The sequence below is a fragment of the Ambystoma mexicanum genome, chromosome 3q (genome assembly GCF_040938575.1).
Source record: "Ambystoma mexicanum isolate Mex_15411 chromosome 3q, UKY_AmexF1_1, whole genome shotgun sequence".
NCBI classification, from domain to species: Eukaryota; Metazoa; Chordata; class Amphibia; order Caudata; family Ambystomatidae; genus Ambystoma; species Ambystoma mexicanum.
Window position 1 is genome coordinate 171,526,103 of NC_090926.1, and position 27,223 is coordinate 171,553,325.

At 45.3% G+C, this 27,223-nt stretch overlaps 1 protein-coding gene across 1 annotated transcript in view; it reads left to right on the top strand.

The window, feature by feature from the left end:
* The window catches only part of LOC138582276 (uncharacterized), a 30,321-nt gene extending 6,079 nt beyond the window's left edge, over positions 1–24,242 (top strand). Inside the window, exons 2-3 of the mRNA XM_069653419.1 lie at positions 3,968–4,209; positions 10,159–24,242. Of these exons, the coding sequence (XP_069509520.1) occupies positions 17,517–19,616 (2,100 nt within the window). The 5' untranslated portion in view covers positions 3,968–4,209; positions 10,159–17,516 and the 3' untranslated portion in view covers positions 19,617–24,242. The remainder of the gene's footprint in view (positions 1–3,967; positions 4,210–10,158) is intronic.
* The last annotated feature ends 2,981 nt before the right edge of the window (positions 24,243–27,223 follow it).

Genomic DNA, 27,223 nt, shown 5'->3' on the forward strand with positions numbered 1-27,223 from the left:
CTTTTTTCAAGGAACTCAGAACCGGACACGATTTTGGAGGCAGCCATGGCGCTAAAGCACCATGGCTACCTCCAAACTCAATGGGCTTCATTACGAGGTGGGCGGAATGGGTTTAACAGCACCGGTAAACCCATTCTGCCCTATTACAAGGTTCCCTTGCGGGACCCGCTCAGAACGTCTGGTCAGACCAGACGTCCTTTGCAGGTCCCGCAAGGGGACCAGGGAGCTAATAACGGGCCCATTATTAGCTCCCTCCCCATCCCCATTGAGCCCTATGGGGGCTCAAATGGGGATGGGGATGGGTTTTTTGAATGAGGAATTACCGGGTCCTCCAAGGTTGGAATGAGCCGGTAATTCCTCATTCAAGGAACTCGGACCCGGACACGATTGCAACCGCCAAACTCAATGGGCCTCATTCCGAGTTCGCAGGTAACCACGCCGCTATTTGCGGCATGGCTGCCTCCAAACTCGTCCAAACTCCGGCCTGGTGAATGGAGTAATTACCGGTCCATTCCAAGGTCGGAGGTACCGGTAATTCCCCATTCACCAGGGCCATTCCTCATTCCCATTTGAGCCCCCATAGGGCTCAATGGGAAGGGGGAAGGCGGCAATAACGGTACCGCAAATTGCGGTACCGTTATTGACCCCGGAGTCTCTTTGCGGGGCCCGTGCTAAAAGCAGGCGTTAAGGAAGGACCCGCAAAGGGAACTCGTAGTAGGGCGGTAAGGGTTTAACGGCACCAGTCTCGTTACTGATGACCGTTAACCCTTACCGCCCTCCTCGGAATGAGGCCCAATGTGTCATAGAGCACATGCAAGCCACCTGTATGGGCTCTTGCCAATAATAATGCAGTTAACCCTACACAGCAGAAAGTGGCCCTGCTACACCTCCCTCCCAACAAACTATCCAGCCCACCCCAATAGTGAAATAGCCATGGTTTAAAGTATTGTTTGTGTGTATACAGTGGAGTAACTTTGCTGAGAATGTTGGGCGAAGGAGGGCACACCATCTGCAGGAACGAGGCTCCTGCCAAATGAGGGACACAATGGTATGCCACAAAATGGTGCCCTACCCCCTAAAATTACGTCCATGTGTTTATGTGCCCATATTTTGGGTTGAGTGGCACTTAGAAAAAGCAGGCCTAATACAATTACCTTCTGCAAATAACATCTGTCCATAGAGAGTTGAATATAGAAAGTTTGCTAAGTATTGACTATTAGTTGTATGGCCTATTGGTGAACGCAAAATTACTGCCGCAGATGCGTTAATACAATCGTCATGTGAACTCCCTCGAATTAGCCTAAGAAAATCAGCACTCCCTAAAAACCAAGAGGTAATCACCAGATCACCCTCATAAAGGCAGCTTGAGCCTTACTATGCTTGCACAGCAAAATGCAGGCAACAGAACACATGCTATCGAAGCCCTGAAGCAAAAAGCAAAGCCAACAGTTTTGGCTTTTGTGTAGGCACGCATTCAGTATTTTTCAGGCACTGCCATAATCATACTACCTAGCTATATGATGGTAACGTCTGGCAAATAATGGTGTAAGCACCTAGACATAGTATGGCAGTGCCAGACAAATGCCCATCTAATGCCCATACAAGAGTGACAACAGTTGTCTTTGTCAGTGCTTGTTTTCAACACCAATTCAGTACAAGGAACAGATACAAGCACACACATATTACATATGTATCAAATGTCCGAAGGCACTAATAGCAAAGACATTTTTTATCACACGAGTTGGCTTATAGCTGCAATTAAGCCATTACCTTTTGGAAGATTGCTTACAACTAACATTGGCACCAAAGAAGGGAGGGACAAGTAGTGGTTGGGAATGTCCATAGGGAGTTCCATGGACATGGGTGGGCAATGGAAGTCAAAACATTCCCAAAGACTGTGTGTCTTTAATTATATGCCATTTCTCTGCTTTCTTCACTTCGCATGCCAAAGCTTTCGGCTTGTCGACAGCATATACAGAACCACCTAAAAGCTAAAACTAAAAACCACCCATAGTGAAAAATGACTGACAGTTGGAGAAGGATGTGTGAAAGGGGGAGAGTGTGGCGGAGTGGCAATAGCAAATGAAACAGTGTTTAATGAAAACCACTTTTATTTTGTTATGTTATGTTGATTTATAACGCGCACCGCTAACACCCACAGGGAGTCTCCAGGGTCTCACATGGCTCTGCAAGAGAGGTGAGTAGGGGTGATAGTGGGGATAGTATGAATGGATAGGTTTAGAACCAGGAAGAAACTGGCATATGTGAGCATTGTTTTGCATGTGCAGAGGAGGCATGGTCCTATGGGACTTTAGGGTGGTTGCACCTGATGGAATGCGTGACCAACTGATTGAGCTGGCACATGAGGGCCATTTTGGGATTCTAAAGTCCAGGGGGCTCTTTCGCTGTGGCTACTGGTGGCAGGGGCTTGAAAGTGATATGGAACATATTGTGAGATTGTGCTTGTGTTGTTGGAATAGTTTTGGAGTGGTGCAGGTAAAGAAATTACCCATGGGGTCTCATGAGGTTCCTAGGATGGCCTGGGACAAGGTGGCATTTTACTTTGTTCAACCAATTAATGTGACGTGCAAGTAAGACATGCCATTGATATTTTCTAAGTGGCTAGAAGTGCTGGTCACTAATCAGGTCTCCATCCAAACTGTGATATGGTTCTTGGAGCAGGTCTTTGTGCGAGGCGAGAGGGGTCCTTCCAAATTCATAATGGACAAGGGAGTGCAAATCACTTTGAGAGATGAAACGAATCCTTACAGAGAACAGGACTAAAGTATTACCATTGTGCACTGTATCATCCCCAGTCTAATGGAAATGTGGAAAGATTTAATTGGACTTTGCTTCGTAGCGTGAAGATGACTATTGGGGCAGGGAGGGACAGTGTGTGATAATCAGCACAGGATTGCTATATATTGGGCCTCATTACAAGGTTGGAGGTAGCCATGGTGCTATTACTTCCATGGCTACCCCCATACCGCATACTGGGTCCGGGTTCCCTGAATGGGGAAATACCGGGCCATTCCAACCTTGGAGGGCCCAGTATTTCCCCATTCAGGGAACACGGACCCGGTACTTCCCCATTACCATTTGAGCCCCCATAGAGCCCAATGGAAATGGGGAACATGCTAACAACGGGCCCGTTAATAACGGGCCCGTTGTTAGAATACTGGTCCTTTAGCGGCTCCCACTAAGGGCGCATGGAAAAACCAGCCGCCTTAGGGGGACCCGCTAAAGGACCTCGTAATGTGGCGGTAAGGGGTTAACGGCACCGGCACCATTACCGGCGCCGTTAACCCCTTACCGCCAACCTCGGAATGAGGCCCATCGTCTTGCACCTCATGCCTTCGCAGGCATCACTCCCCTTGAGATTCTCCAAAGAACAACGCCCAATACCAGCTTTTACCTTGGGTGAAAGCAGCAATCAAGGTTGTGTGACTGGGATTATTAAAACATGAGAGCACAAGGGGGACAGTGACAATGGTTGACCAAACTATCTTGTGTTTTGAAATATAGGTGTAGAGAACATACTGTTAAGCAGGACATAGTCAACGTACAAATTCCTTGTCATGTGCCAAAGAAGCAATCCCAATTCCGTAATCCCCTCCTGTTGGTCGGTCTGTTTAATCATTCAGTCAATTTAGAGGTTGGAAGGTTTTTGGAGCATGTCACAAGTGGTAAAATTATGTTATTTTCTTTCTCTTCCATAAAGGTGAAAGTGTGTTGGATGTTGTCCTTATTCATCGTAAGCTTTGTTCTTCCCTGCTCACAGAGACCTCTTGGTGTTTCTGCATTTACTGTTGTGCCCCCATTTTAGGCGTTTCTCCCTCTAACCAAGTATCCCAAAGCTAGGTGTTTCTGCATTTACTGTTGTGCCCCCCATTTTAGACATTTCTCCCTCTATCCATGTATCTCAAATCTAGGTGTTCTTACATTTACTGTTGTGCTCCCATTTTAGGTGGTTCTCCCTCTATCGAGCTATCACATATCTAGGTGATTCTACCTCGACGGATGCCGGCATCATTCGCAGCAACAAACCGTGATAAATTCAGTCCACAGTTCACCCCCAGATGACCGTGCATCACTCCCCTGTCTCTCCCAGTGCTCAGACTCAATCTAGGGAGACCACAACTGTGAAGACCAGCCAATCGCATTGGACCTAGGAGCAGACCTCGAAGACAAACTCTATCTGAGTTTAAGGTATGTATACCTTGCACCACCTTCTGTGGACAAAGGCCGCAGGCACAGACACACATTCATATACTATAGAATGCAGCTATGGCTATGCATTTCTGGTCTAGCAGCTCGCATATCCGTCCACACTAAAACCCCTCATGTACCTCAACACTTCTGCCATTAGAATACAGCAACAACCTATGAAAAATATTTGGTATAGCTGGGCACACATCGAGTCTCCAGCACTAGCATTCTATCCTAAACCACCAACAGCACCCGCCCACGTGCCTGACATCCGGGCTGCTTACCAGAGCCTAGCAAGCCTACCTAAGTCCTAACCTGGCAAAATGCACACACGCATCTTAAAAATAACACTTACAATTAAAAATCTCCCACACATGGACTTTGGTCCCCGAGGGCGTTGCAACCACTCAGCACATTGAGGCCATACAAATGGGGAAAGGGCGCTATTTAAAAGACAAATACAATACAATACAATACAGTGTGTTAGTCAGTGGTCGAAGTGAGTGGGAGCGGTAGGCAGCGGTGCTCCTCTACTTTTTTAAATGACCTTTTACAGCTCCTATACTTTTATTTTAAAACAAAATCATTCCGGAATGGTTTCGTTTTAAAATAAAAGTGTTGGAAGAAGTTGAAACTTGCCCTTTCAGTGCACTGCACAGAACTTTCCCTTAAACAGCAGGTGCAAGTGTTTGGTGGTGTGTATTCTGTGTGGGAGGGGACGTGATGGTGGGGTTTGTGGGGAGTGGGTGCAGGCCAGCAGGGAACATAGTTCCACTACTTCTTTTCGTACACTTCGACCACTGGTGTTAGTTGGTTCTGGGGCCCTTGTGCATTGTAACCATATGGGTAACACCAGTCCTTCAGATCTGTGTTATTGTTTGTGTTGGTGTCTGTGTCATTTGATGTTGGGTGGTTTGTGGTTGAGCGCCCCAGTTAGTTATATCCATAAGGGTCCAGAGTCGCGGGTGGCTGTTGGTGCATGACTGACTTTTGTGTTGGGGTTTAATTGTGTAATTAAGGTTTTTAAGGACTATGGGCCTCATTTCGAGATTGGTGGTAGTCATGGCGCTATTTGCGCCATGACTGCCTCCAATAACAGGTCTGGCACCGGTGTTGTTCAATGGGGACTTACTGGTGTAGTCCGACTATGGCGGGACCGGTAAGTCCCCATTGAACAAACCATTCCCCATTCCCATGTCAGCCCCCATAGGGCTCAATGGGAATGGGGAGGGCGCTAATAACGGGCTTGCAACTTGCAAGCCCGTTATTAGCACCCTGGTCCCTTAGTGGGACCCGTAAGGGACGTGTGGTCAGACCACATGTTCAATACGGTCCCTGCCAAGGGACCTTGGAATAGGGCGGTAAGGGATTACCAGCACCGGTCTCCTTACCGGTGCCCGGTATCCCTTACCGCCCACCTTGTAATGATGCCCTGTGTGTCAGGGGAGTTACCTTTGATGTGCTTCCAGAATCTTAAGTTGATTCATGGTGTGTTTATGCGTAGTGTGACCATCCTATAGTCTAATGTAGAGGCATAGGTCATGTTGGAGGAGCATGAAGGGGGATGGGTTAGTAAGTTGATTGGTTTGATGGGGCCTCTGGAGTGACATTTTGGGTTGCAGCCTAACGGTATCTACCAAGCTTGTTGGCTGCGATTCGTCAGCCCATCTTGCCTCCTCACTTGGACTGGGCTGACGACCCCTGTGGTTATCGTCGCAGGTGGCTGATCGAACCTAGTGTGTTCCTTGTTGTTCATCCAGGTCAGTTGTGCCATTGGGTGCGGACCTGTTGTCTGGTCGGTTTGCAAGAGGGTGCACAGCAGGGGTTCCAAATATAGTGAGGAAGGTGCTCTGTTGGGTGGCCCTGGTTATGGGTTGGCAGGTTACGGTGGCCCTATTTGTGGGTGGGATGGTTGGGGATGCAAGGACTTTTGTGGTTTACCTGCCTATTTTTTCTTGATGAATAATTGGGCATGGTGCTACCCCTAAAAATCTGTCCGTTATTTGGGCGGCCTTCTTTCGTAGCTCAGTCTAGTAGTCTGCATGGTTGGGGTGCGGGCAGGAGGTGGAGGTGGTGAATTGTTCTGGTCCTCTAAGCTATTGCCGCTGTTATCTTTGACCGTGTCCCTTAGTTTATTTCCTTTGGTCTGTGATGTTGTTGCTGCCGATGTTCCTTTGCGGTTGTCATTGTCTGTTGAATAACCAGGTTTTGAGTCATTTCCCGAAGGTGGCGTGGTCTTCTGTGGTTCTAATTTCTTTGGACATGGGGTTCCAGAGGTTTGCAATTAGACGCAAGAACACTGTTCCTACTAATTTCCTTTTTTCTTGTTGATTTTCCTCTATTTGTAGGTCGCCCTTGATCTTAGGTCCCTTCTTGGGTGGTAGCAGCTGATCTTGTCTTGGAGGAATGCAGTTCTTTGTCTTGCAAGGCGTTGTGGGCTATGCAGAGTGCTTTGAATTTAATGCGTTTTCTTACTGGTAACCAGTGTAGGCTGTTCTGGGGTGATGTGGTCTCTTCTGTTTAATATTAATTGAATCATGGCTGCTGTTTTCTAAAGTCGATTCATGTAAGTATCAGGGATATGATCGTGAGAGTTCTGTGCAGGAAGGAGATGTATGGGAGTAGTACTCTGAGAAGTCTTAGGAGGAAGAAGAATTTTTTGGTGATTGCATTGACTTGCAGTTCCAGGCATAGTCCGTTGTCCATGAGTATTCTTAGCTTATTTACTACATTGGAAGTCTCTAGTTGAGTTCCCATGCTAGCCGGCCAGTTCAGTTTTGGGTTGCCTACGTTGATTTTTGTGGGTGAGAGTATTATTTCTGTTTTTGCCAGGTTCAGTTTGAGGTTGTTTGTTGTAATCCAATTGTAGATACCTTTGAGTTAGTAGTTGAGGCAATTATTTTGTTCATGGGCTGTGCTCATCTTCACAATCAGTTGTGCATCATCTGCGTAGTTGTAGGAGGTTGGTCTGTGAGTTTGAATGATTTTCATCAGTTGGCACATGTAGATGTTGAAAAGCAGGGGAGAGGCTGGATCCCTGTGGTAATCCGCAGGAGATATTTTTAGTGATAGGTAGGTCCTTTTGGTTCAGTTTGTGAGGAATGAGTTAAGTGACTTTAGTGCAGATTCCTGTATGCCACGTTCCATCACTTATTAATGTTGCATGACTGATTGTGTCGGAAGCCGCAGATATGTCCAGTAGTATGAGGACCAATTGCACATCGTCATCTGCATTTATTTTCCGGCCGTCCCATATTGATAGGAGCACCGATTCTGTTCCTCTGATTGGTCTGAAGCCAACTGTTGACCGATCGAGTATTCTGTTTGTTTCGACGTGTTTAAGTAGGATCTTGTACACATGGCCTTTCAGGATCTTCACTTGGTAGGGCAGTTTGGATATCGGTCTGTAGTTGCTCAGGTCTTCAGCGCTTTCTGATTCCTTTTTTATCAGTGGTTTGATGTATGCTGATTTGAAGGCGGATGGGACGATTCCTGTTTTGAGTGATAGGTTCATTAGGTTCCAGAACTGTGTCGCTGGGGTTCTGTGGTTGAGAATTTCTTTGAAGATGTCAGGGGACACGGGCCCTTGGGGATCCTGCAAGGTTGGTGTCCTTGATCAGTGTGGTGAAGGTTTCTTCCTTGATTGGTTCTAGGCATGTGTGTTTTGCTGTAGTCTGGGTTTCGCCCCTTGTCTGTGGTGCAGTGGTTTTGGTTGTGTTAGCCCGGGCTGTATTGATGGTCTGCTGGATTGTTTCTATTGTTGATCTCAGGTGGTTGGTGATTTTGTCACAAAGTGCTTGTGTTAGGGTGATGGATTTCTGACAGGGGGAGGGAGGTTTTTATCTCTTTGTGATGATTTTGAAGAGTTCTTTCTGTGGATTGTTTGCTGACTCATTTGTGAGGCGTAGTAATTTGTTTTTGCTTTGAGAACTGTTCATTTATTTAGTCTGAGCTGTCTTTGGCATTTTATTTTGCCCCGTCAGTTGTATTGTTCTCTCCGTGTTTTTTCCATTTTGTATTTTTTAAAAAAAAAAATTCAGTTATTCTGTGAACCATTTTGCAAGCAGTTTTTTGGTGTGGCTTTGAAAGGTTGTACTGGTGCCAGGTGGTCTAGGGCTTCGGTGATCGAGGTGTTGAGTGTCTTTTGTGCTGCATCTAGGGTTGTTTTCAAATATTCATTTTCACCTTTGGTTGGGTTCTGGGTTCCCACAAATGTCTTTTTATATAGAGTCTATTGCTCAGGATCCTGTCCACATGAACCACTTCTTGCTTGCTTGGATTTTCTTCATTTTACATGTCCATCCCAGTACTCTTCTTCCCTCTGCTCCTCTCGGGTTTGGGTTGTCTGGGTACAGCATCACCCGATTGATCTTCTCCTTGTCCTAGAGTTGCCAGCATAGTGCTTACATGCAGGGTCAGACTGGGACAAGAAATAGGCCCGGACACCCAAAATAATGTGGTCTACCCCTTGCCTCCAAAAAGTGGCCCAACCCTCGCCTCACGACCCTTGACCTCTAATGACATCAACAGAAGTGATGTCATTTGACCCCACCCCAAAGTGACATCCTGGGAAGCGATGAAACACGACCTTTCACCCCTTGACAAAACAGGAAGTGGCATCAAATAGCATTGTTCCTAAGTACACTACGAAAAATATGGAAAAATATTGTTTGGCAAAAAAATTCACAATTTTATTTTCAAAACCGGCACAGGCATGGGCAGAAACCCGCCCCCACTCCCCAGGGACGATTTTGGCCCAGCCACGGCCGAGTGCCCAAACCGACCCTGCTTACATGTTTTCTTTTCTTCTGGTACTTGCTTCTTGTGGAACATGCTGTAGCTGTGGAATTTCCTTCTCTGTTGGGGTGTCTCTCTGGACTACCCAGGTTTGTTTGAGAGTCCTAGACTTTCACACATAGAACGCCCATTGACTCATAGGGCCTCATTCTGAGGTGGGCGCAAAGGGATACCGGGCACCGGTAATGACACTGGTGCCGGTAATCCTTTTGCGCCCTATTCCGATGTCCCTTAGTGGGTCCCTCCCTTAACACCTGGTTTTACCAGTCATTATGGACGGGACCCGTTCAGGGATACCGGGGTCAATAACGGTACCGCAAATTGACTCCTTCCCCCTCCCCATTGAGCCCTTTGGGGGCTCAAATGGGAATGGGGAATGGCTTTTACAATGGGGACTTACCGGTCCCGCCAAGGTCGGACTGGACCGGTAAGTCCCCATTGAACGAGGGCGGACACAGTCCAGTTATTGGTGCTAGTCATGGCGCTAATAGCGCCATGACTAGCATCAACCTCGTAATGAGGCCCATAGTCTACAAAGTGTTCCATATTCACAGAACACTGTGGACCCTTGTTCTATAGTTACATGCCATCTGTTTATCATTCATAGACCACTTTAAGACTTTGCTGTCATTTCCTAGACTGCTGTGTTTTATTCTTGTATGCACTTTATAAGCTGGGAATTTGGCTTCAGTTCACAGCATAAAGCGTTGTAGTCTTGCATACAATCTCTTTCTTATTCATGGAATGCTTTGACACTTTGCCTTCACTTCCCAGAACGCTGTGTTGTATACAATCTTTTTCTCATTCATGAAATGCAATGTCTTGGGCTGTTGCTTTGAGTTCTTCGAATGTAACTTTGCATTCTTGCATCCAAACTCTTTCTCATTCAAAGAAAGTTATGGACATTGGCTTCAGTCCCAGAAAGCAGCACTGTATCCTCATAACTGTTCTCTTTCATAGAATAATTTGGGGTTTTTACCAACAATTCTCAATATACAAAGTATTCATATTTCGTGCACTCTTTCATTTGCAGAATGCAGAATTACATTATTTTATGCAACCTCTTTCTCAGCAAAGACTCTTTGGGATGTTCCCTTTAATTCCCAGAATGCAGCCTTGTATTCATGTATCCAATCTCTATTTCATTCACAGCTTTGGAGGGGGGCGCTGTTGCACACAACAGCATTGGCCGCCTGATTGTAGAGCTCCCGCTCCACTGAAAAATGCTGGACATTAACATCCGTCCCAGAACTGCCTGGTGAACCTCAAACATAGGCACCGATAGCCCAACTACCCGTGGCCAACCCTGAAAACTCCTGAACTCCGGCAGCCGAAGGAGCCGAAGTTGCGGCGTCCCAAACATCGGCCAGCCCACGCGGCAGACGAGACCCGAATTGAGTACCAGGACAGCCCACTTGAGTGCCGTGGCTTCAACTTGGCGGAAGGCCCGGATGGGAGGAGCCTGAATCTTTGACCCATGCACATTCTCCAGACCTGGGCCGTGCAACTGGTTTCCCTGGCCAGCCTGGGAGGGTGAGCCGAATAATCTGACACATCACCGGTGGTGAGCCTAGCCCGGAGCGATCCTGGACTCCTGTGCGCCGGAAAGGCCCCCCAAGCCATCTTCATACGTAGACAAGAGGCGAGTGAGTGGACTGCACCGCAGTGATACGCGGCTCCATCGGAACACTCGGATCACGCTGCACCGCCAAGTAAGTGGGGCCGGAGCCACGGCAGGGGGGGAAAAGGAACATAACGCGCATTGAAAACGGCAGGGATTCCCCGGGGACTGGAAAAAAACGTTCTTCGGGGGTGAGGTGGACCTGACGAAACACGTGTGGGCCCTAGAGGATTGGGGCGTGTCCACTGTCCGGGGAGCAGCCCCAGTGCTACTACAAATCCTCAACGGATCCCCATAAACCTCCCTCCTTGTGAGATAATACTTGGCGGGCTGTGTTGGACTCCCTCCCCGGCGCAATCGGCAGGCACGAATCAGGGGCGCGCTGTGACCCCCTGGAGTAGACCAAACACCCTAAATTGCACCACGCTCGGGGGGCAGAGGTGGGGAGGCACACATAAGCCAACTACAGAACCAGGTGGCCTGGAACTTCCAAATAACCTGCCACGAAGTGACATCCCCACAACATAATACGTGGGGTGACACAGTCCACTCGTGTAAACCGGTGGCGGACATATAGAACGCCTATATCCCCGCAGCCCGCTCTCGCCCCAAGGCTGTGCAATCGTTACAAGGAGGTGCGGCAAGCGGAATACTGCATTACTACAGAAACTACAGAGGGCAATAAAATGGGGGAAACATCCAAAGCAGACAAAGGCTCCAAAACTCCAGGGAACAAAATGAAAGGCCCGATGGACGCCTACACGGGCAGCCAAAACCAAACCAATGTGGCGGATATCCACACCGACGCCGATGAGGCCTCTAACCCTGAACCTGGTGATCAAGTGGACAAGCTAACAGCAATAGTGCAAAGTGGGTTTCTCTCTATCAATACAAAGCTGGATGACATTGTGTCCACCATAGGTTCCCTTAAGGCTAGAGTGAAAAAGGAGAGTGCACGTGTCACAGAGATTGAAAATAGAATAAGCACCAACCAAGACACCATTGCACACCATACCCACGACATTACCCAGATCGAAGAAAATATGGCCAAACTACAAAATAAATGCGAGGATATTGAATCGAGATCAAGGAGGAACAACATCTGTGTGGTAGGAGTATCAGAATCCTTTGGGAAAGGTCAGATGGAAAGACAACTGGAGGAACTACTCAAAACCTTGTTTGGACAAGAAACATTCTCTGAGCACTTTTTGATTGAAAGATCGCATTGTACACTGGCCCCAACTCCTAAACCAGGTGCTCCACCACACACTATAATTGCAAGACTCCTGAACTACAGGGACAGGGACACAATCCTGCGAAAGGCAAGAGAGGTGGGAACACTCCAATTTGAAGAAAATTGCATACCCATCTATCCTGACTTCTCTGCGGGGTACAGGCAAGCGGAAGATCCTATGAGCCAGTTAAGAAGCTCCTACGGGAGCATCAAACCCCATACGCCCTTATTTTCCCAGCCAAAATGAGGGTGTAGGATCCAAAATGAGGATCCAACATGCAGGCCGAGCACATTTTTTTGAATCCCCAGCTGAAGCTACACAATACATTAAAACTTCCATACCCCTACCTCCCAGAGGGGGCAGACCAGCACAAAACAACAGGCCCAGACCGGCGGACTAAGGAAATACTCACAAGGCAAAGATATGTAAAATTCTACAGTGCATTGAAGGCCGTAGTCGAAAAGACGTGAAATACTAAATGGCCCAGGCAATGTGTTTAAGTGGAGACTGGGACCCAGTCGGCAGCCATGTGAAGCAACATGGCTACCCTTGAAATATTCCACGAGTTTGGTTTGGTACATCGTCAAGTTGGGGGAGACGATGAGGGTGGGGGAGAGGGTAGAGGAGTTGGGATCAGACGTTACACTTCTAAAATGGACTTATCGTGGTACAAAGTTGGTGAGTGGGGTTTGAAAAGTAAACATGTGGTTACATTTGGACTGGCACTGATGAAGCTGCACGAACACTATACATTTGCTATACGAGACAATGTCAAATATTTACTTAAAATGCACGGGCGATGGATTGAATATTAAACTGTTAACCTGGAATGTGCGGGGGCTAAATAATCAGATGAAAGTCAAGAAAATTGGGAACTACATAACCAGACTCAGGTACTTATGCTACAAGAAACTCACATGGTGGGGGCGAGCAACATGCATATATTGCCCAAGTGGGGTTCACTAAGGTTTTACACAGAATACTCATCTGAGTCTAGGGGGGTCATCACGCTTATTCACCCAGGGTTGGGGTTCGGGCCAGAGGGCCACAAGGTTGATACTCTGGGAAGATACGTCATGGTATGGGGAAAGATCGCTTCCCAACACCTCCTCCTAGTCAACACCTGTGGGCCTAATATAGATGAGCCCGCTTTCTACATAGATCTGTATCAGATAATTGTCTCACTTGATATATCAATGGTCTTCTGGGGTGGAGACTTCATTCTGGACGTCGACCCGGTGCTTGATAGAGCCTCGAAGGTTGTCAGAGCCCCCAGTAAGTCAGCCCTAAGCCTGTCACATGTCCTATCTCAACTTCTGTTAGTGGATTCCTGGAGGGAGCTGCATCCCGATAGTAGAAGATACACATTTTACTCTTCAGTTTATGACTCTGAATCCAGAATTGATTACTGGTTTGTCTCCTCTTCCATGATGACTGCATTGAGAGGGTGTGAAATTTTGCCACGTACAATGTCAGACCACACCCCAGTGCTGTTGGATATATCACTCCGGAATGCACCCAGACCTTCTAGAAGGTGGAGGATGCCTGGAGGCATGCTTGCGGACCCTGGGGTGGTGGAAATATTGCATGTTGATATTATGGAGTTTTTTTTACTAATAACGTGGGATTGGTCGACAAAGTCTCAACAGTATGGGAATCCTTTAAGGTTTGGATAAGAGGTGTATTGATATCCAGGTCTGTTGGTATGTTGAAGGGGGTGAGAACCCAATTATCAGATGTCGAAAACAAACTAGACGCATTAGAGATAGACTACACGTGCACCCAAAATAAAGACATATTGGCTGACATGACAGGTTCAATATATGGCGGCCCCTATACGGGCACGTAGATATGGTGAAGGAAACAAGGCAGGTAGAACATTATCCAATTTACTTAAACACGATAAACAACCCACCCAGATCACAAGCAGACACACAGCACAAGGGGACATATGCCTCACTGATGAAGATATCAACTGGGAATTTGTAAACTTCTATAAAAAACTCTATTTGAATAAAGATACGAAATCTCTCCTAGAAATTAAGGCATATCTTGGGGCACTCTCTCTCCCTAAGCACTGCGATGGAGACCGCCTGGCCATGGATCAACCGATAACCCCGGATGAGATCACTGAGGCAATCAAGGCACTGGCGTCGGGCAGGGCACCAGGGTGATGGGATAGGGGCCGAATTCTACAAAGAGTTCCGGGATGAACTTGTCCAGATACTGATGAAGGTATGGGAGGAGGCTCTCGAGAGTAACATAATACCCCCAACCATGAGGGAGGCTGATTCTGTCTCATGGGTCTACCTCTTGGCGGTTCTTGAGGCGTTCGGGGTGGGTCCCAATTTTGTAAAATATGTAAGGTTGCTATACACAAAACCTGGTGCACGAGTACTAACCAACAGGACCATCTCTGAAATGTTCCTGTTGGGCAGGGGGACTAGGCAGGGATGTCCATTTTCGCCCCTACTGTTCGCATTCACCATTGAACCAATGGAGGCCGCGGTTAGATTAAGACACTCAAATAGAGGGATTAAGATGAAGGGGTCCACCCAGGTGATCTCACCCTATGCAGATGACACACTACGGTATGTTCGGGAGCCCGATATAAACATAACACCCATAATAGAAGAGATACAGGAATTTGCACAATATTCTGGCTATACTATAAATAGAGCCAAATCTGAAATGTTTCCACTCACCCCGGCCACCAAATGCCCTGCTGTCACGGGAGGGCTCAAATGGTCGGAGCACCACATCAGATACTTAGGTGTTCTGGTATCCAGAGACAAACTCACGTTGTACTCAGATAATTACGAAAATGCATTAAATACTTTAAACACGAAACTCCAGATGTGGGGACGCCTCCCAATCTCGTTAGCCGGTAGTGTCGCTGTCCTCAAGATGGTAATCCTGACGAAGCTATTATATTTCTTCGTCAACATCCCCATATGGCCGGGCAGAACCTTTTTCGCCAAACTCCGATCCATAGTGGTAACATTTCTCTGGAGTGGGAAGACGGCGAGAATAAGCTGGGAAAAAATGACAGAACCTTATTCCACAGGAGGCATCGCGACCCCCGACTTCAAGCTTTATTATTATTTCTCCCAGGCACAGTTTGCAAAGTACTGGTATGAAGCAGATAGTACACCCCACGCATGGATAGAGGAATACACTACGCACCCCACAAACATACAATCTGTTCTTTTTGATTCAAAGTACAGGGACACTTGTGAATACAACCCTGTGAGTTGCACAGTTAGGGCATGGGAAGCGATATTCAAAAGGCTGAAGCTTGAGATACCCTACAACCCGGAGATACCTCTCTGGAACTTCCCGGGCTTGCCCCCCACGCATGACGCAAGCATACAGGAATCCTGGGACCCTAATGACGAAATGAAATTGGGGGATATGTTTGTTGATGGGAAATTTGTGTTTCCTGTTACTTTGAAGAAGCGCTTTACTTACCGAACTAACGCTCCTGCAGTCTGCCTCATCACAGCAGCACTGCGAGCTGAGTTCGTGCTGCTACACTCGCTTCCTGGAGGGGCGGAGACCTTGCCGAGCACGTGATGGACCACGTGACTTCCAGCCTGCACAAATTGCGAGCCCAACCGCCCTTGCGACGTGTTTCCTGTTACTTTGAAGGAGCGCTTTACTTACCGAACTAACGTTCCTGCCTGCAGTTTTCCTCATCACAGCAGCACTGCGAGCTGAGCTCTTGGTGCTACACTCGCTTCCTGGAGGGGTGGAGCCCTTGCCGAGCATGTGACGGACCACGTGGCTTCCAGCCTGCCCAAATTGCTGGCCCAGCCACCCTTGCAGCGTTAAGCCCTGGAGGCAGTAAGGGCTGGAGCTTCTCTTTTGCTGTTTGGCTGTGACCTGTGTCTGTGCAACGGCTCTGTGAGTAATCCAGCTTGAGGTCATATGCTGCCACCTTACTTGCAACATTTTAACCAGTCTCAAGGGTAAGGGGGGGAGTCGGACTCTGGCAGCTCCTCAAGCTGTCGGGCGTTCCTTACCTGAGACTAGGTGCTCCTTCAGTTCTATGCTGATTTATGGGACTATTACTCAGTTAATGAGTTCTTCGTCGAAATAATTAAAGGACATACCTGATGATACATTTATAACTTATCCTCTCGATTATAGAAAGAGATCCATATCTATTGTATTTTATTCTAAAGTGTACCTGGGGTAGTGTTTGTTGTGTTTTAGCTACTCCTTGTATTCAGTGCATTTTTAAATTACAGTCTGCTATTCCATGGGTCTTATCATTTGTGATTTTTCCTGCTTATGATATCTATTTTAACATTAACTCTAGGAGTTTCCACACTCTATCGTCCATAGAGCTACTCTGCTGTTACCCCTCCTGTTACCTGCCTTTCGCCCCTGTCGGTTTTCCACTTGTTTGGATGACACGTAAGGGTCTTAGGAGCCAGGCAGCTATGGAGGTTTCTTTTGATTCTACTTTTCCTGCTGTGGTGGCTCCTTCTCCTCCTTTGATAGATTGTATCCCACCAGTAAATCCCATCCCTGTTTCTCTGGGCAAGCCACAACAGACACTAGTAGACAGCTCCCAGGATTCTTCTCTTCAAAAACCTTTGGTCCATGCCCAAATCCACTCACAAGATAGGACTGATCTATTTAATATGATGGGTCGTATCCCAGGCACACCAGCTAATAACAGCTGCATCTTCATTTGAAAACAAGATATATCCATAGATGCGCAGGAAGCATGCCTAGCAGCTACTATAGCTTTGAATTTGGAGGAAGGGGGTAGTTTACCAAGGGCAAGGGTGCGCATTGATCACCCGAATAACAGTACGGTGAACTCTGCACACCCAACCCCATCCCATTACAACCTAGACTGCCTTTACCTGTCTCAGTGCTGGGTGACTCTGTTGCGAGCGCTACAGAATCTTCTGTCTGTCTAAAGAGGTTATTGTTCAACAACTACCCCCATCAGAGGGCAACAGAAACTATGGTATTCCTCCCATCAAACTATCACCGGAGGTATCTTCCTCTGGTAAGGGGGTTAACCATACTTCTTCTATTCATGTTAATCTCTCTGCTACTTCTGATGGTATTGCCAATACTTCCACAGTGAAATCCATAGTGTTTAAAACTCCACTCACAAAACCCCCAACTTATACTCCTAAAACAAAATCTAACATGGGTACTCAGGGTAAACCTATCCAAGGGAAAACATGTCTAACTTCTTTGGTAAAAGGACTGCCACTAGTACCCTCATCAAACCTCCGCTTTCAGTTTTTACAGTGGCTACCCTGGACAATACGCATCTGGCGGATGTAGCAAAGAAGTCGGAGACTGAAGATCCTGTAGATAATGATATTGATGACATTAGTATTATAGAATGTGCAGATAAGGCAATAGCTGGGAGTCAGTTGGATCCTACTTCTACTAACACAAACAATGTAACCTAGCACACTTGTGATGCCTCTTACGTGTGTTCTCCTTCTGAACTCACTAATTTTATTGATGAGTATACAGAGAATCAAAATTGGCTTAGAGAAAGGGGTTTACTCCCAGATATAAAAAAGGTTCATGCCAGGGAGTCTATTCTGCATCATACCCTTAAAGAAGCGGACCACAGAATAAAACGAACTCAACCTACACTCTCTGCATTGAATATGGTTCTTAGTTCCTTTGTGAGTCTCTATGACAGTATATGGTCAGAGGTTAGATCACACTCCCTCTTACTCTCTGAAATCTATAATAGGCTAGAAGGACTAGACAGATTTGAAGAGTTGGTTAAAATTATTAAGGAAGACCATCCCTCAATAATAAAACAGTCTCCAGACTCTGTCCTCCAAAGCCAATCCATTATGGAAGGGCCTCTGGTTAAAAAAGCCACTAATGTGGAAAAGGATAGTTTCCTGGGGGACGTTCCTAATATGGTCCCAGGTACTACTGACCCTCATTGTTCGGACAGGGGTACTTGTGATCAATCTTCTCTGATTCCCCCCATAAACGCTGAGGGCGTCCAAGCGGACCACGCCCCAGATGTAAAACTCCCTATCACTTCCATAAAAGCGATTACTAAACTCCTAGTGGAGAAAGCCCGAGAGGGGTTGATCGTCAATTCTCCTTCCTCCACTTCCCAGGGATTATCTGGTGAACCTACTACTTTAGAAATGGTTGAATCACTTAAGGGAGACAATGTTGCCTCCTCTCTTGTTTCTAAATCTGATCTTACTTTGGAGAAGCCGCCTGACTTCATTGACCTCACAAAAGAAGCGGTACACTTAAAGGGCTTTGCTCACATAGTCAAAAGAAAACATAATCAACAAATAAAGAAAACTAAAAATCAGAAGAATATGAAAAGAATAAACTCTTTTTCCAATCAATTCTTAAAAAATCTTTTTCTAGCAAGTGCTCCTGTGTGTGCAACAACTGTTACCCCTTCTAAGGAGATTAAGATTTTGGTGGAACCAGCGCTACCTGTGACCGCTATCCCTAACGTGGCTGCTGTTTCTGTCGCTTTAACCTCTCTACATATTACTCCAGCTGTACCCAGTCAGTCCGATCCTTCGGCAGTCAGTTCTATGCCAAAGGATAATATTCCTCCTGCGGTAGTGGGCAATATTGGGTGGGCTGAGGAAATTCTTGTCACCTGTCATCCAAAAATAGTCTCAACTCAACTGGAGCCTATAAACAACTCTGCTCCAACTATATTGGACACCCAAACCGTATGTAAGTCGATGGAATCCTCTTTGGACGCAGAACCCTCAACTATTCCATGCCATTCCTTATCCAGTTTAGATCCTACCTACCCTGAGTCTACTACCACTCTGATTCCGGCAAATATGGTTAACCTCGACATGGTGAAACAACTATTTCAGGAGCTCCTTAGCACAAATTCACTTACTGGGGTGGTTCTTAACCCAACTACAGGCTCATCTCAGGATAGGACCCCCACTATTTCTTCTTCCTCTATATATGATCATCCTTCCTGCCATCTTGATGGTCACATGACCAACATAGAGTCTATAACGGGGGAGCGTGTTACGGGATTTAGACCAGTGGGGGGTCTCTATGTTCCCAACTCTCTTAATTCAGCTCACCCTAAATTGCCAAATGGAGGCTCATTCAATGGTCATGAAGGCCCTACCACCGGGCCCGAACCTTTCCAAAATAGGAATTCTCCTAATCTGTATGAAAGATTTCCTGTGGGACCACATGTAATTCAAAATAGGACCATATTAAGGGGTGCAAGGAGTACTGATCTGGAAGTTGATTCCTTAACTCAATTTACAAAAAGTATAACTGATTCATTACCTCACCCAGTGGAGGCTAAAGATCCCTTGGACACCCTGCAGCTTATTAGCCTTTGGGGTCAAGACATGCCTATCTGTCTCAACAGTGGAAATATATTAAAAATCTTCCACCAACTTCCTTCTCTTTCACTCATTTCTAGTTACGATATGGAAAGGATTTTCTTTCCCACTCAAGGACGTGTAGATATGAGCAATATTATTCTGAAATCAAGAGTGGTATTAGAACTAATAATGGGCCAAAGCGAAAGTTTAATGCAGCTTGGTTTTGAAGCAAATCTGCTACAATCTAATCAGCCTCCCGGTAAATATGGAGGGTGTGAAGAGTATAGTAGAAACCTTACAATGGTGTATCACCCGGAAAGAGCTCCACAGCACCAACGGAGGCAATTTATGCCCAGATTCAATGGAAATGCAAGAAACTGGGCCCAGGTTACCTCAGGTCTGTGGAAATGAGCACTCCTCTAAGTGCTCTGCTACACCCATTAATGTCTTGGTCCCGAATAAATGTACTTTTCTTTCCTGGAATTCATCTCTTCACGAACACTGACACAGTACTTATGATCAGTGCTTCACACTGTTTTTTCCTACAGGAAATCTGGTTGCTCTCTCCTCCTGTTGTAGATGGATTTGATATCCATTCTCAAAATGATAAATCTAGCTCGGGAGGGAGGGCCTCTGGGGGCCTTCTCATTGGAATTAGAGCTTCCTTTGGCTTCAGGAACAAGGTCCTTGTGGACACGCCATTTGGGATTTTGGCTCTGGAGGTCAGTTCCCTTGATCGACTGGCTAACCTTCTTTTGATTAATGTATATTGGCACAAGGGCATTGCCACCCTCGAGCCATTCTTGGAAAGTCTAACGGATATGGTACTTGCATGGAGATCTGTATATCCCAGGGGGAAATTGATTTTGGCTGGTGATTTTAACTCCGACTGTTCTATTTCGTCCAAGGCCAACTATGACGACCTGGGTTTGGCTTTGGGGGATGACAATCGGTGAGGCCAGAAATATGTATGGGGAATAATGTGGAATCTCGCTTTGGATTCAGTTGGTCTAACATGTCTTAATGGCTCTTATGATAGTACTCTCCCACCTTGCCCTACATGGCATAGAGGTCTGTCAACGTCTACTTTAGACTATGTCTATGTAGATCACTCTCTGTCCGCTCTTTCGTCAGAGGTTGAGGTTTCTTTCAACCCATGGAGTGACCATGGGTCACTATTGGTTACATTTCTTTCTCCTTTTCCCATGAAGCTTTTGCCCGCTGGAGGGCCACGTAATCTTAAAACTGTGGGACAAGGGACACGGGTACGTTGGTCACCTGCCAATATCAATCTCCTCAACTGTAAACTGATTTCTTTGTTTAATCATACCTCTTTTTCCTGGAAACTTGCAGTATTCAACACCCTGTATTTTGATAGCTTTCTCAATGCTCTGCACAGCAGTATCTCTGACTCTCTTAGGAAGGGTATATCTAAAAAATCTCAAGCTCATAGGTTTGATCAGGAGTTGGCCAATGAAAAGGCCTACACTCGGAAACTTATCAGAGAGGCTCTATTTCTCAATACTGACTGGGATAACAAAAAAACAAAAATTAAAGCTATCCGCCAAAAATATAAAAACTACTGCAGAAAATCTAGTTTGCTACAAAATGATGTAGAGCTTATTCTTAGAGTACTTGTCAAAAGAGATCTTAGGGCATTCTGGGCTAATTTTTCCAGCCAAGATAATGTGGCGGTGGTTGACCAGTTGAATGCTGTCCCAGAGGTTCAATGGGTAGAGAACTACACCAAACTTTTTGGTACAGGGGAGAGGGGCTAGAACCCTGTATAATGGGGGAGAATACTCTAAATGATACCTGGGAGCCCGTCATTGACTATGAGACAATACTTGGCCTTATTGCCAAAGCTAAGAACTCAAGGGCCCCCGGGCCTAATGGCCTAACAAATAATACATTGAAAGCGGAACCAGAAATCTGGGCTAAACTCGTGTCTGCTATTCCAAGATGTTGTTAATTCTGGTAATGTCCCAACCAGTTGGTAGACCGCACACATTGTTCCATCTTTAAGAGAGGCCAACGAACTCTGGTCAAGAACTATAGACCAATCTCTCTTATCAATGCGGACTGTAAGCTTTTTGCCTCCATGCTTCTCTCCCACCTTAATGTCTGGATTAAGGAAAATCATATCCTCCCAAAGCAACAAACAGGCTTCAGGGTTGGCCATTCAACCAATCTCAATCGCATCATTTTAACTACCCTACAAAGTTCAACCTGGGGAAAATACAGTGGTTCTCTCTATGTTGCTTCAATCGATCTGTCGAATGCATTTGAGCTGGTAATTAGGTCGAGACTGTGGGAAAAACTATCTAAGTGGGGGATCCCGGCAGGTCTTCTGTCTTTAATCATGGCAATGTATGAGAACTCGGGGGTCCATATTAGGATAGATCTTGAAGGAACGCTCTCTAGAAGGATAAGGACTCGAATAGGAGTCAGACAGGGCTGTTCATTAGCCCCATGCCTTTTTATCCTCTATCTGGCAGATGTAGGGGAATTTCTTGGAAATACAGGCATGGTGAATGCAAAATTGGGGGATCTCAGGCTCTCATGGTTGGCATATGCCGACGATTTTCTTCTCTTTGACCACACTAAAGTTGGCCTGCAGAGGCTTATCTGCAAATTTGAAGAATATGCCACTCTTAACGGGTTAAAAATCAACTAAACCCGAACGATGGTCTTCTCCAGGGGGAGAAAGGGGAACAAAAATGTGTGGAAAATTGGTGGTGAAAATATCATCAGAGCACATAAAATTGCCTATTTGGGATTCCTTATTCTGGCCCAACCTTCGGCCATTGAATTAAGATGTTCCTTTAGACACAAAATACTTCTGCTTATCTCTCAATCTATTAAGCTAGACAATAAATATGGCATGTTTTCCATTAAACCTATTGTAGATTTCTTCAAGGGAAAGATGATCCCAAAACTAATATATGGAATGGAACTGCACTACTTATACCTCCTGACCTTTTGGGACACCCTTGAGGGTATCTATTGGAGAAAAGTTATGAAACTGCTAATTGTGTCCCAATAGTGGCCATGAGATATGAACTGGGGTTAGTTTCTCTGCGAGCTAGAATTCTTTGGAGAGTTCGTACACTTTTTACTGCCCTGCTCTCTCCTAAACATGATACCCTCTATGTTGATATGGGTAAAACGCTCTTCTCACAGGGATCCTTAGACCAAAATCTATATCTTTCAAGATTCTGTGACCTCTGCGACAAGACGCTATTAGATCTCTCCACTGATAGGGATACCCTGTTAAATAACCCTAATAAAGTTAAGGAATGTCTTTTTAGCTGTGATTGGAGTAACACGCTTGAAAAATTGCATGCTTATCCATCCCTCAGTGACCTACAATTTGAACATAAGAAGAGAGGCTGCCTGTCTTTTATACTGCCTCAATTCCCTAACCGCCACTACCGCTCACTTCTCCTCAAGCTTAGATGGAATCTCCTCCCTACTAGGGAAGTCCTCCAACGAAGGAAGGAGATTAGTGATTTGGACCTTTCATGCCGTTTCTGTCACACTCCTGCGGTAATTGAATCTACAAGCCATTTCTTCTTAGATTGCGATGCTCTGAAAGGTCCTAGGGGCATCTATTTAGGTAGATTCAACACTTTGGGTCTACTGGGGCAGAAAACCTTATTTGGTCTAAGTGTCTTGCCATCTCTAAAATCAAAGATGGGCTTGCTGTGGCAGGATTTATCAAATTATTGGATCTGTATGTCTCTTCCCTTTGATTAACTTGTATGATGAATTTTAACTTCTTATATCACCAACTATATTATGTATGTATTTAATAATTTGAAATCTTTTATGACATTCTTGCTAAAATTTGTCTATACGTAATGGGAAGCTGCTTTTTAATCACTAAACACCGTTTTGAATTTGAACTTGCACTGACATTTTTAAATTGATTTGCGCTATGTCTCTTATTCTTAGAAAAAGGATATTTGGGTCTTCATGTATCTTTTACCATATGTGTAATGAAATCTATTTGTAATGTATGTTTTTTTTCTTCTTATTCAATGTATTTGTAAAGGCTTCTATTGTAAACCATATACAATAAAAATAAAAAAAATAAAAAAGATAGAAAATTTGTGGACTTGAGGTTATTCTTAAGGGCACTGGGAGATGGACCACTTAAAACACTCCAATACTATCTTATGAGATCCGCATTCCAGAAAAAGTGGCCACTGTTTCCGGACGAGCCTACGTCTCATCCGTGTATACAGTTAATAACGGCTAAAGAAGGTCTGGGAATCTCCAAGCTGTACTCCGCGGTTCAGGCCCATACTCCCACGTTGAACCATATTAAGGAGAAATGGGAAGTAGATTTTCGGATACCCATCGCAGAGGAGAAATGGGCTAGGTATTGCATGCTTACTAAGAATGTTTCACTGAATTCTGGGCTGAGGTTGATTCAATTTAAAATCCTAAATAGGCTTCATTATATGCCGGCCAGGGTGGCAAAATTTGCACCGGATACCTCAGACACCTGCCCCAAATGTAATTCACCTCAGGCTGATGCTTTTCATATGTACTGGAAATGTCCGGTGGTGGCAGGATTTTGGAGGGAGGTGGCAGAATTGCTGGAAGAGATAACACAGGTTCCCCCCGAATTGACCCCCAGAAATACTTATTTGGCGACATCGGCAAATGCTCTGAAAAAATTAGAAGACTATTCAACATTTCTTGTGCCGTAGCCAAAAAATGAATCCTACAGAAATGGAAGAAAGCGGCGCTCCGCCAAACATGAATCAATTCCTGCAAGAACTAACACATATTAACGAGGCAGAAGAACAGTTTGTTTCGACCCAACCTGTATCATGCAGGCCCAAGGACATCTGGGGCCCCTTCAGAGTTTATTTATGTAACATGATTGCTGATGATGACATGTCTTCGTAACACTGGAAGTAGAATTATACTAATGATGTATTTTTGTTGTACATGCGAGATAAGATGTGCTATGGTGCCACAGATCTTTTTGTAACCACTAATAAAGAGAGTTTAAAAAATAAAATAAAGAATGCTTTGGGACTTTGCCTTAAAAGATTAAGCTTTGTATTCTTTTATTAATTAATGAATCTTTTATAATGCACTTCAGGGACCATGATTTGAACCAGCTCTAAGTTGTCTCTCTTCCAAGACAGTCGCGTTGCCCCTTTTGGCATACTTTTTCAGAAAGCAGTGCTGTATTGTTGCATACAATCTTTTGCTCGTTCATAGAAGGCTTTGGGGTTTAATCTTCAATTCCCAGAAAAGAGCATTGTACTGTTGTTTCTGATCTCGTTCTCATTCGTAGAACACTTATAGGACTGTGCCTTCAATTCTCAGAATACAGTTTTGTTTTTGCGTGCACTTGTTCATTCCCAGAATGTAGTGTTACATTCTGGGAATTAATATAATCTCTTTCTCATTCACAGAATCAGGGGCCGTTTGTCCATAATGGGCAAGGGGGCGCTGATAGGCCAAAATCCCCAGTTATGGGGGATCTACGCTAAAACTTTCAATGAAAACTTAGTTTTGCATTGACAGTTTCAGTTTCCCAATGTGCCCGTCCAATGTACCATGTATGGCTGGCTGCATTTGGTCTCCCCAGCCTTGGGTGGTGCATTGGGAAACAGGCTGGGGAACTGCATGTTTGAATGTGCAAGGGAGCGCTCATGCACACCCTCTCACATTCACATTGTTGTACCCAATCTCTTCTCATTCATCCAATGCTTTGGAATTTAACATTTTGTATTGTGTTCCATCTCTTGCTCATCCAAGGAGCATTTTGGCACTTCAGTTTCCAGAATACAGTGGTTTAGTACTTAGTTTACTTATTTCCTAATTCCTTGAATTGAGAACCTGTGGGTCAACCTTTAAACAAATGTGAAAGAGAGGTATTGACGTGCACACCTGGAGTATATGTAATTCAAATTAAATGTAACACTTTGCTAAATTGGGGGTGCTGGGGAGGAAAAATTTCCCTGCCACAGAGCCACAATAACATACAAGCAGAGAAAAAAGAGGAGCCAGACGGAACCCTCCCGTCCCCTGCACAACTTCAAATCCCGTCAGCAGGCAGTTAAGTAATTATTCAATTTATAATTCACATGAAAATATTCAATTGATTGTCTTCACGTAATGGAATACTGACAACACTTTGTGCTTTTAATACAAATGGTTTAATCAAAGAACACAAACAATGGCAAGGTTCAGTTCAAAAGGTGGGTGGCTGGCGCGTTGTCTGAGACACTTGTACCGGCGTGGTGGGCTTCGTCTGCTGGCCTGCCGTACAGCTTGCTGCTGGATACAGTTGCTAGGGAGGCGATGCTGAACACTCGGCGCGGGACCGTAACTATCGGAATAACATCGTCCTCGTGGTCAGTAGAGATCAATGATGGACTACCAAGCGAGGCAGTTGTGGATCGCTAGGAAACAATGCACAACTGCAGGCCAGCAGACGAAGCCCACCACGCCGCTACGAGTGCCTCAGACATCTCGGATCACGCTAGAAAAAGAGCGAGTAGATGCGACTGTAGCCTCTCGCCTTGATATGATTATACTGACTCCTAGTCCACTCACTTTATCCTGACATACATCGTCAACATTTTTTGTCTCCTATTTGGATAGGTTTAAACTATTGGTCTATCCTTCTCCTACTGCCCTTCCATGGTCTGTAAGCGCTCGCTATCTATATCAAGCACTCAGCCTGCATCTCTCCTACAAGGGTGCGTCTCTCACAACCATGACTTGTGTTTATAATTGTATACCCTGAGACTCCATATAAGTTAACTCTAGACATTTTATTACAGAGCTTGACTTTGGCATCATTCATTCATGTACAGATCACTGCAAGTAAATTACCTGATGGGCAGCCGCAGCTACGGATTTTCCATTTTTAAACCACAAACACCACAGATGGGTGTTCTCTATTAAGTGAGGATTCTCCGGTGAGTTCAACACACCTTGATTTCGGCATTTTTGCTAAACTCAATTTGCTTAATAGGTCCTCCTACAGTGGGGCTTGACTCTTTACCAATATATTTCTAAATTAGTTCTCTAAGACCTACATAGTATGAGCCTCATCCTCAGGCTGTCTAATATCCACAGGACTACCCCCTTTGCTTACCAATATTGTGTTCTCCAGTGGCTCAGGATAACTATATACATAAGGAGAAGTGTCTTTTAATTGGACAGATATTGCCTAACGTATGTACTATTGTCTTACATTGGCTCTACTATGACTATGCTGACAGAGCTTTTTCTTCTCTCCTTTATTATATTTTTTAATGTTTTTTTTATGTCTCTATCTATAGTTCAAAATTAACTATTCGGCTCATGAAGAACAGAGTTTTCTCGAAACGTGTTAGCCACCCACCTTTTGAACTGAACCTTGCCATTATTTGTGTTCTTTAATTAAACCATTTGTATAAAATGCACAAAGTCTTGTCAGTGTTCCATTACGTGAAGACAACAATCAATTGAATATTTTCATGTGAATTATAAATTGAATAATTACTTAACCGTCTACTGACGGGATTTGAAGGTGTGCAGGGGACGGAAGGGTTCCATCTTGGATCCTCTTTTTTCTGTGCTTCAACCTTTAAACAACTCAGGGTTGCCAGTATTCCATCTCTTTAGCCCTTTCTGAGTTCTGTCTCGAGTTCTCCATTCTGTAGCGGTTCTATGGCTCCCGCAGTCTTGGATTGGTTCCCAGCAGTGAGTCAGTCTGGCAGCGGCCCTCTTTATACTTCGCCAAGGTGCTCATGGAGTAGGCCTTGCAGCATCCAACTTGAACCCTTCATGGTGTCCATGGCTCACGGGCCTTGCGCTTCTCTCTCGAATCTCCTGTGGCAAGTCAGGGTTCTCTGCTGATTCTCCTACCAGAGTATCAGATGCTTCAATCTTTCAGACTCTTTCTCTTTTACTCACCGGATTCTTGCAGTGTCTCACCTTGCGTGCCCTCTTCTGTTTCCTCTAACTTCAGTGCTTTAGGCGGGATGCAAAATTGA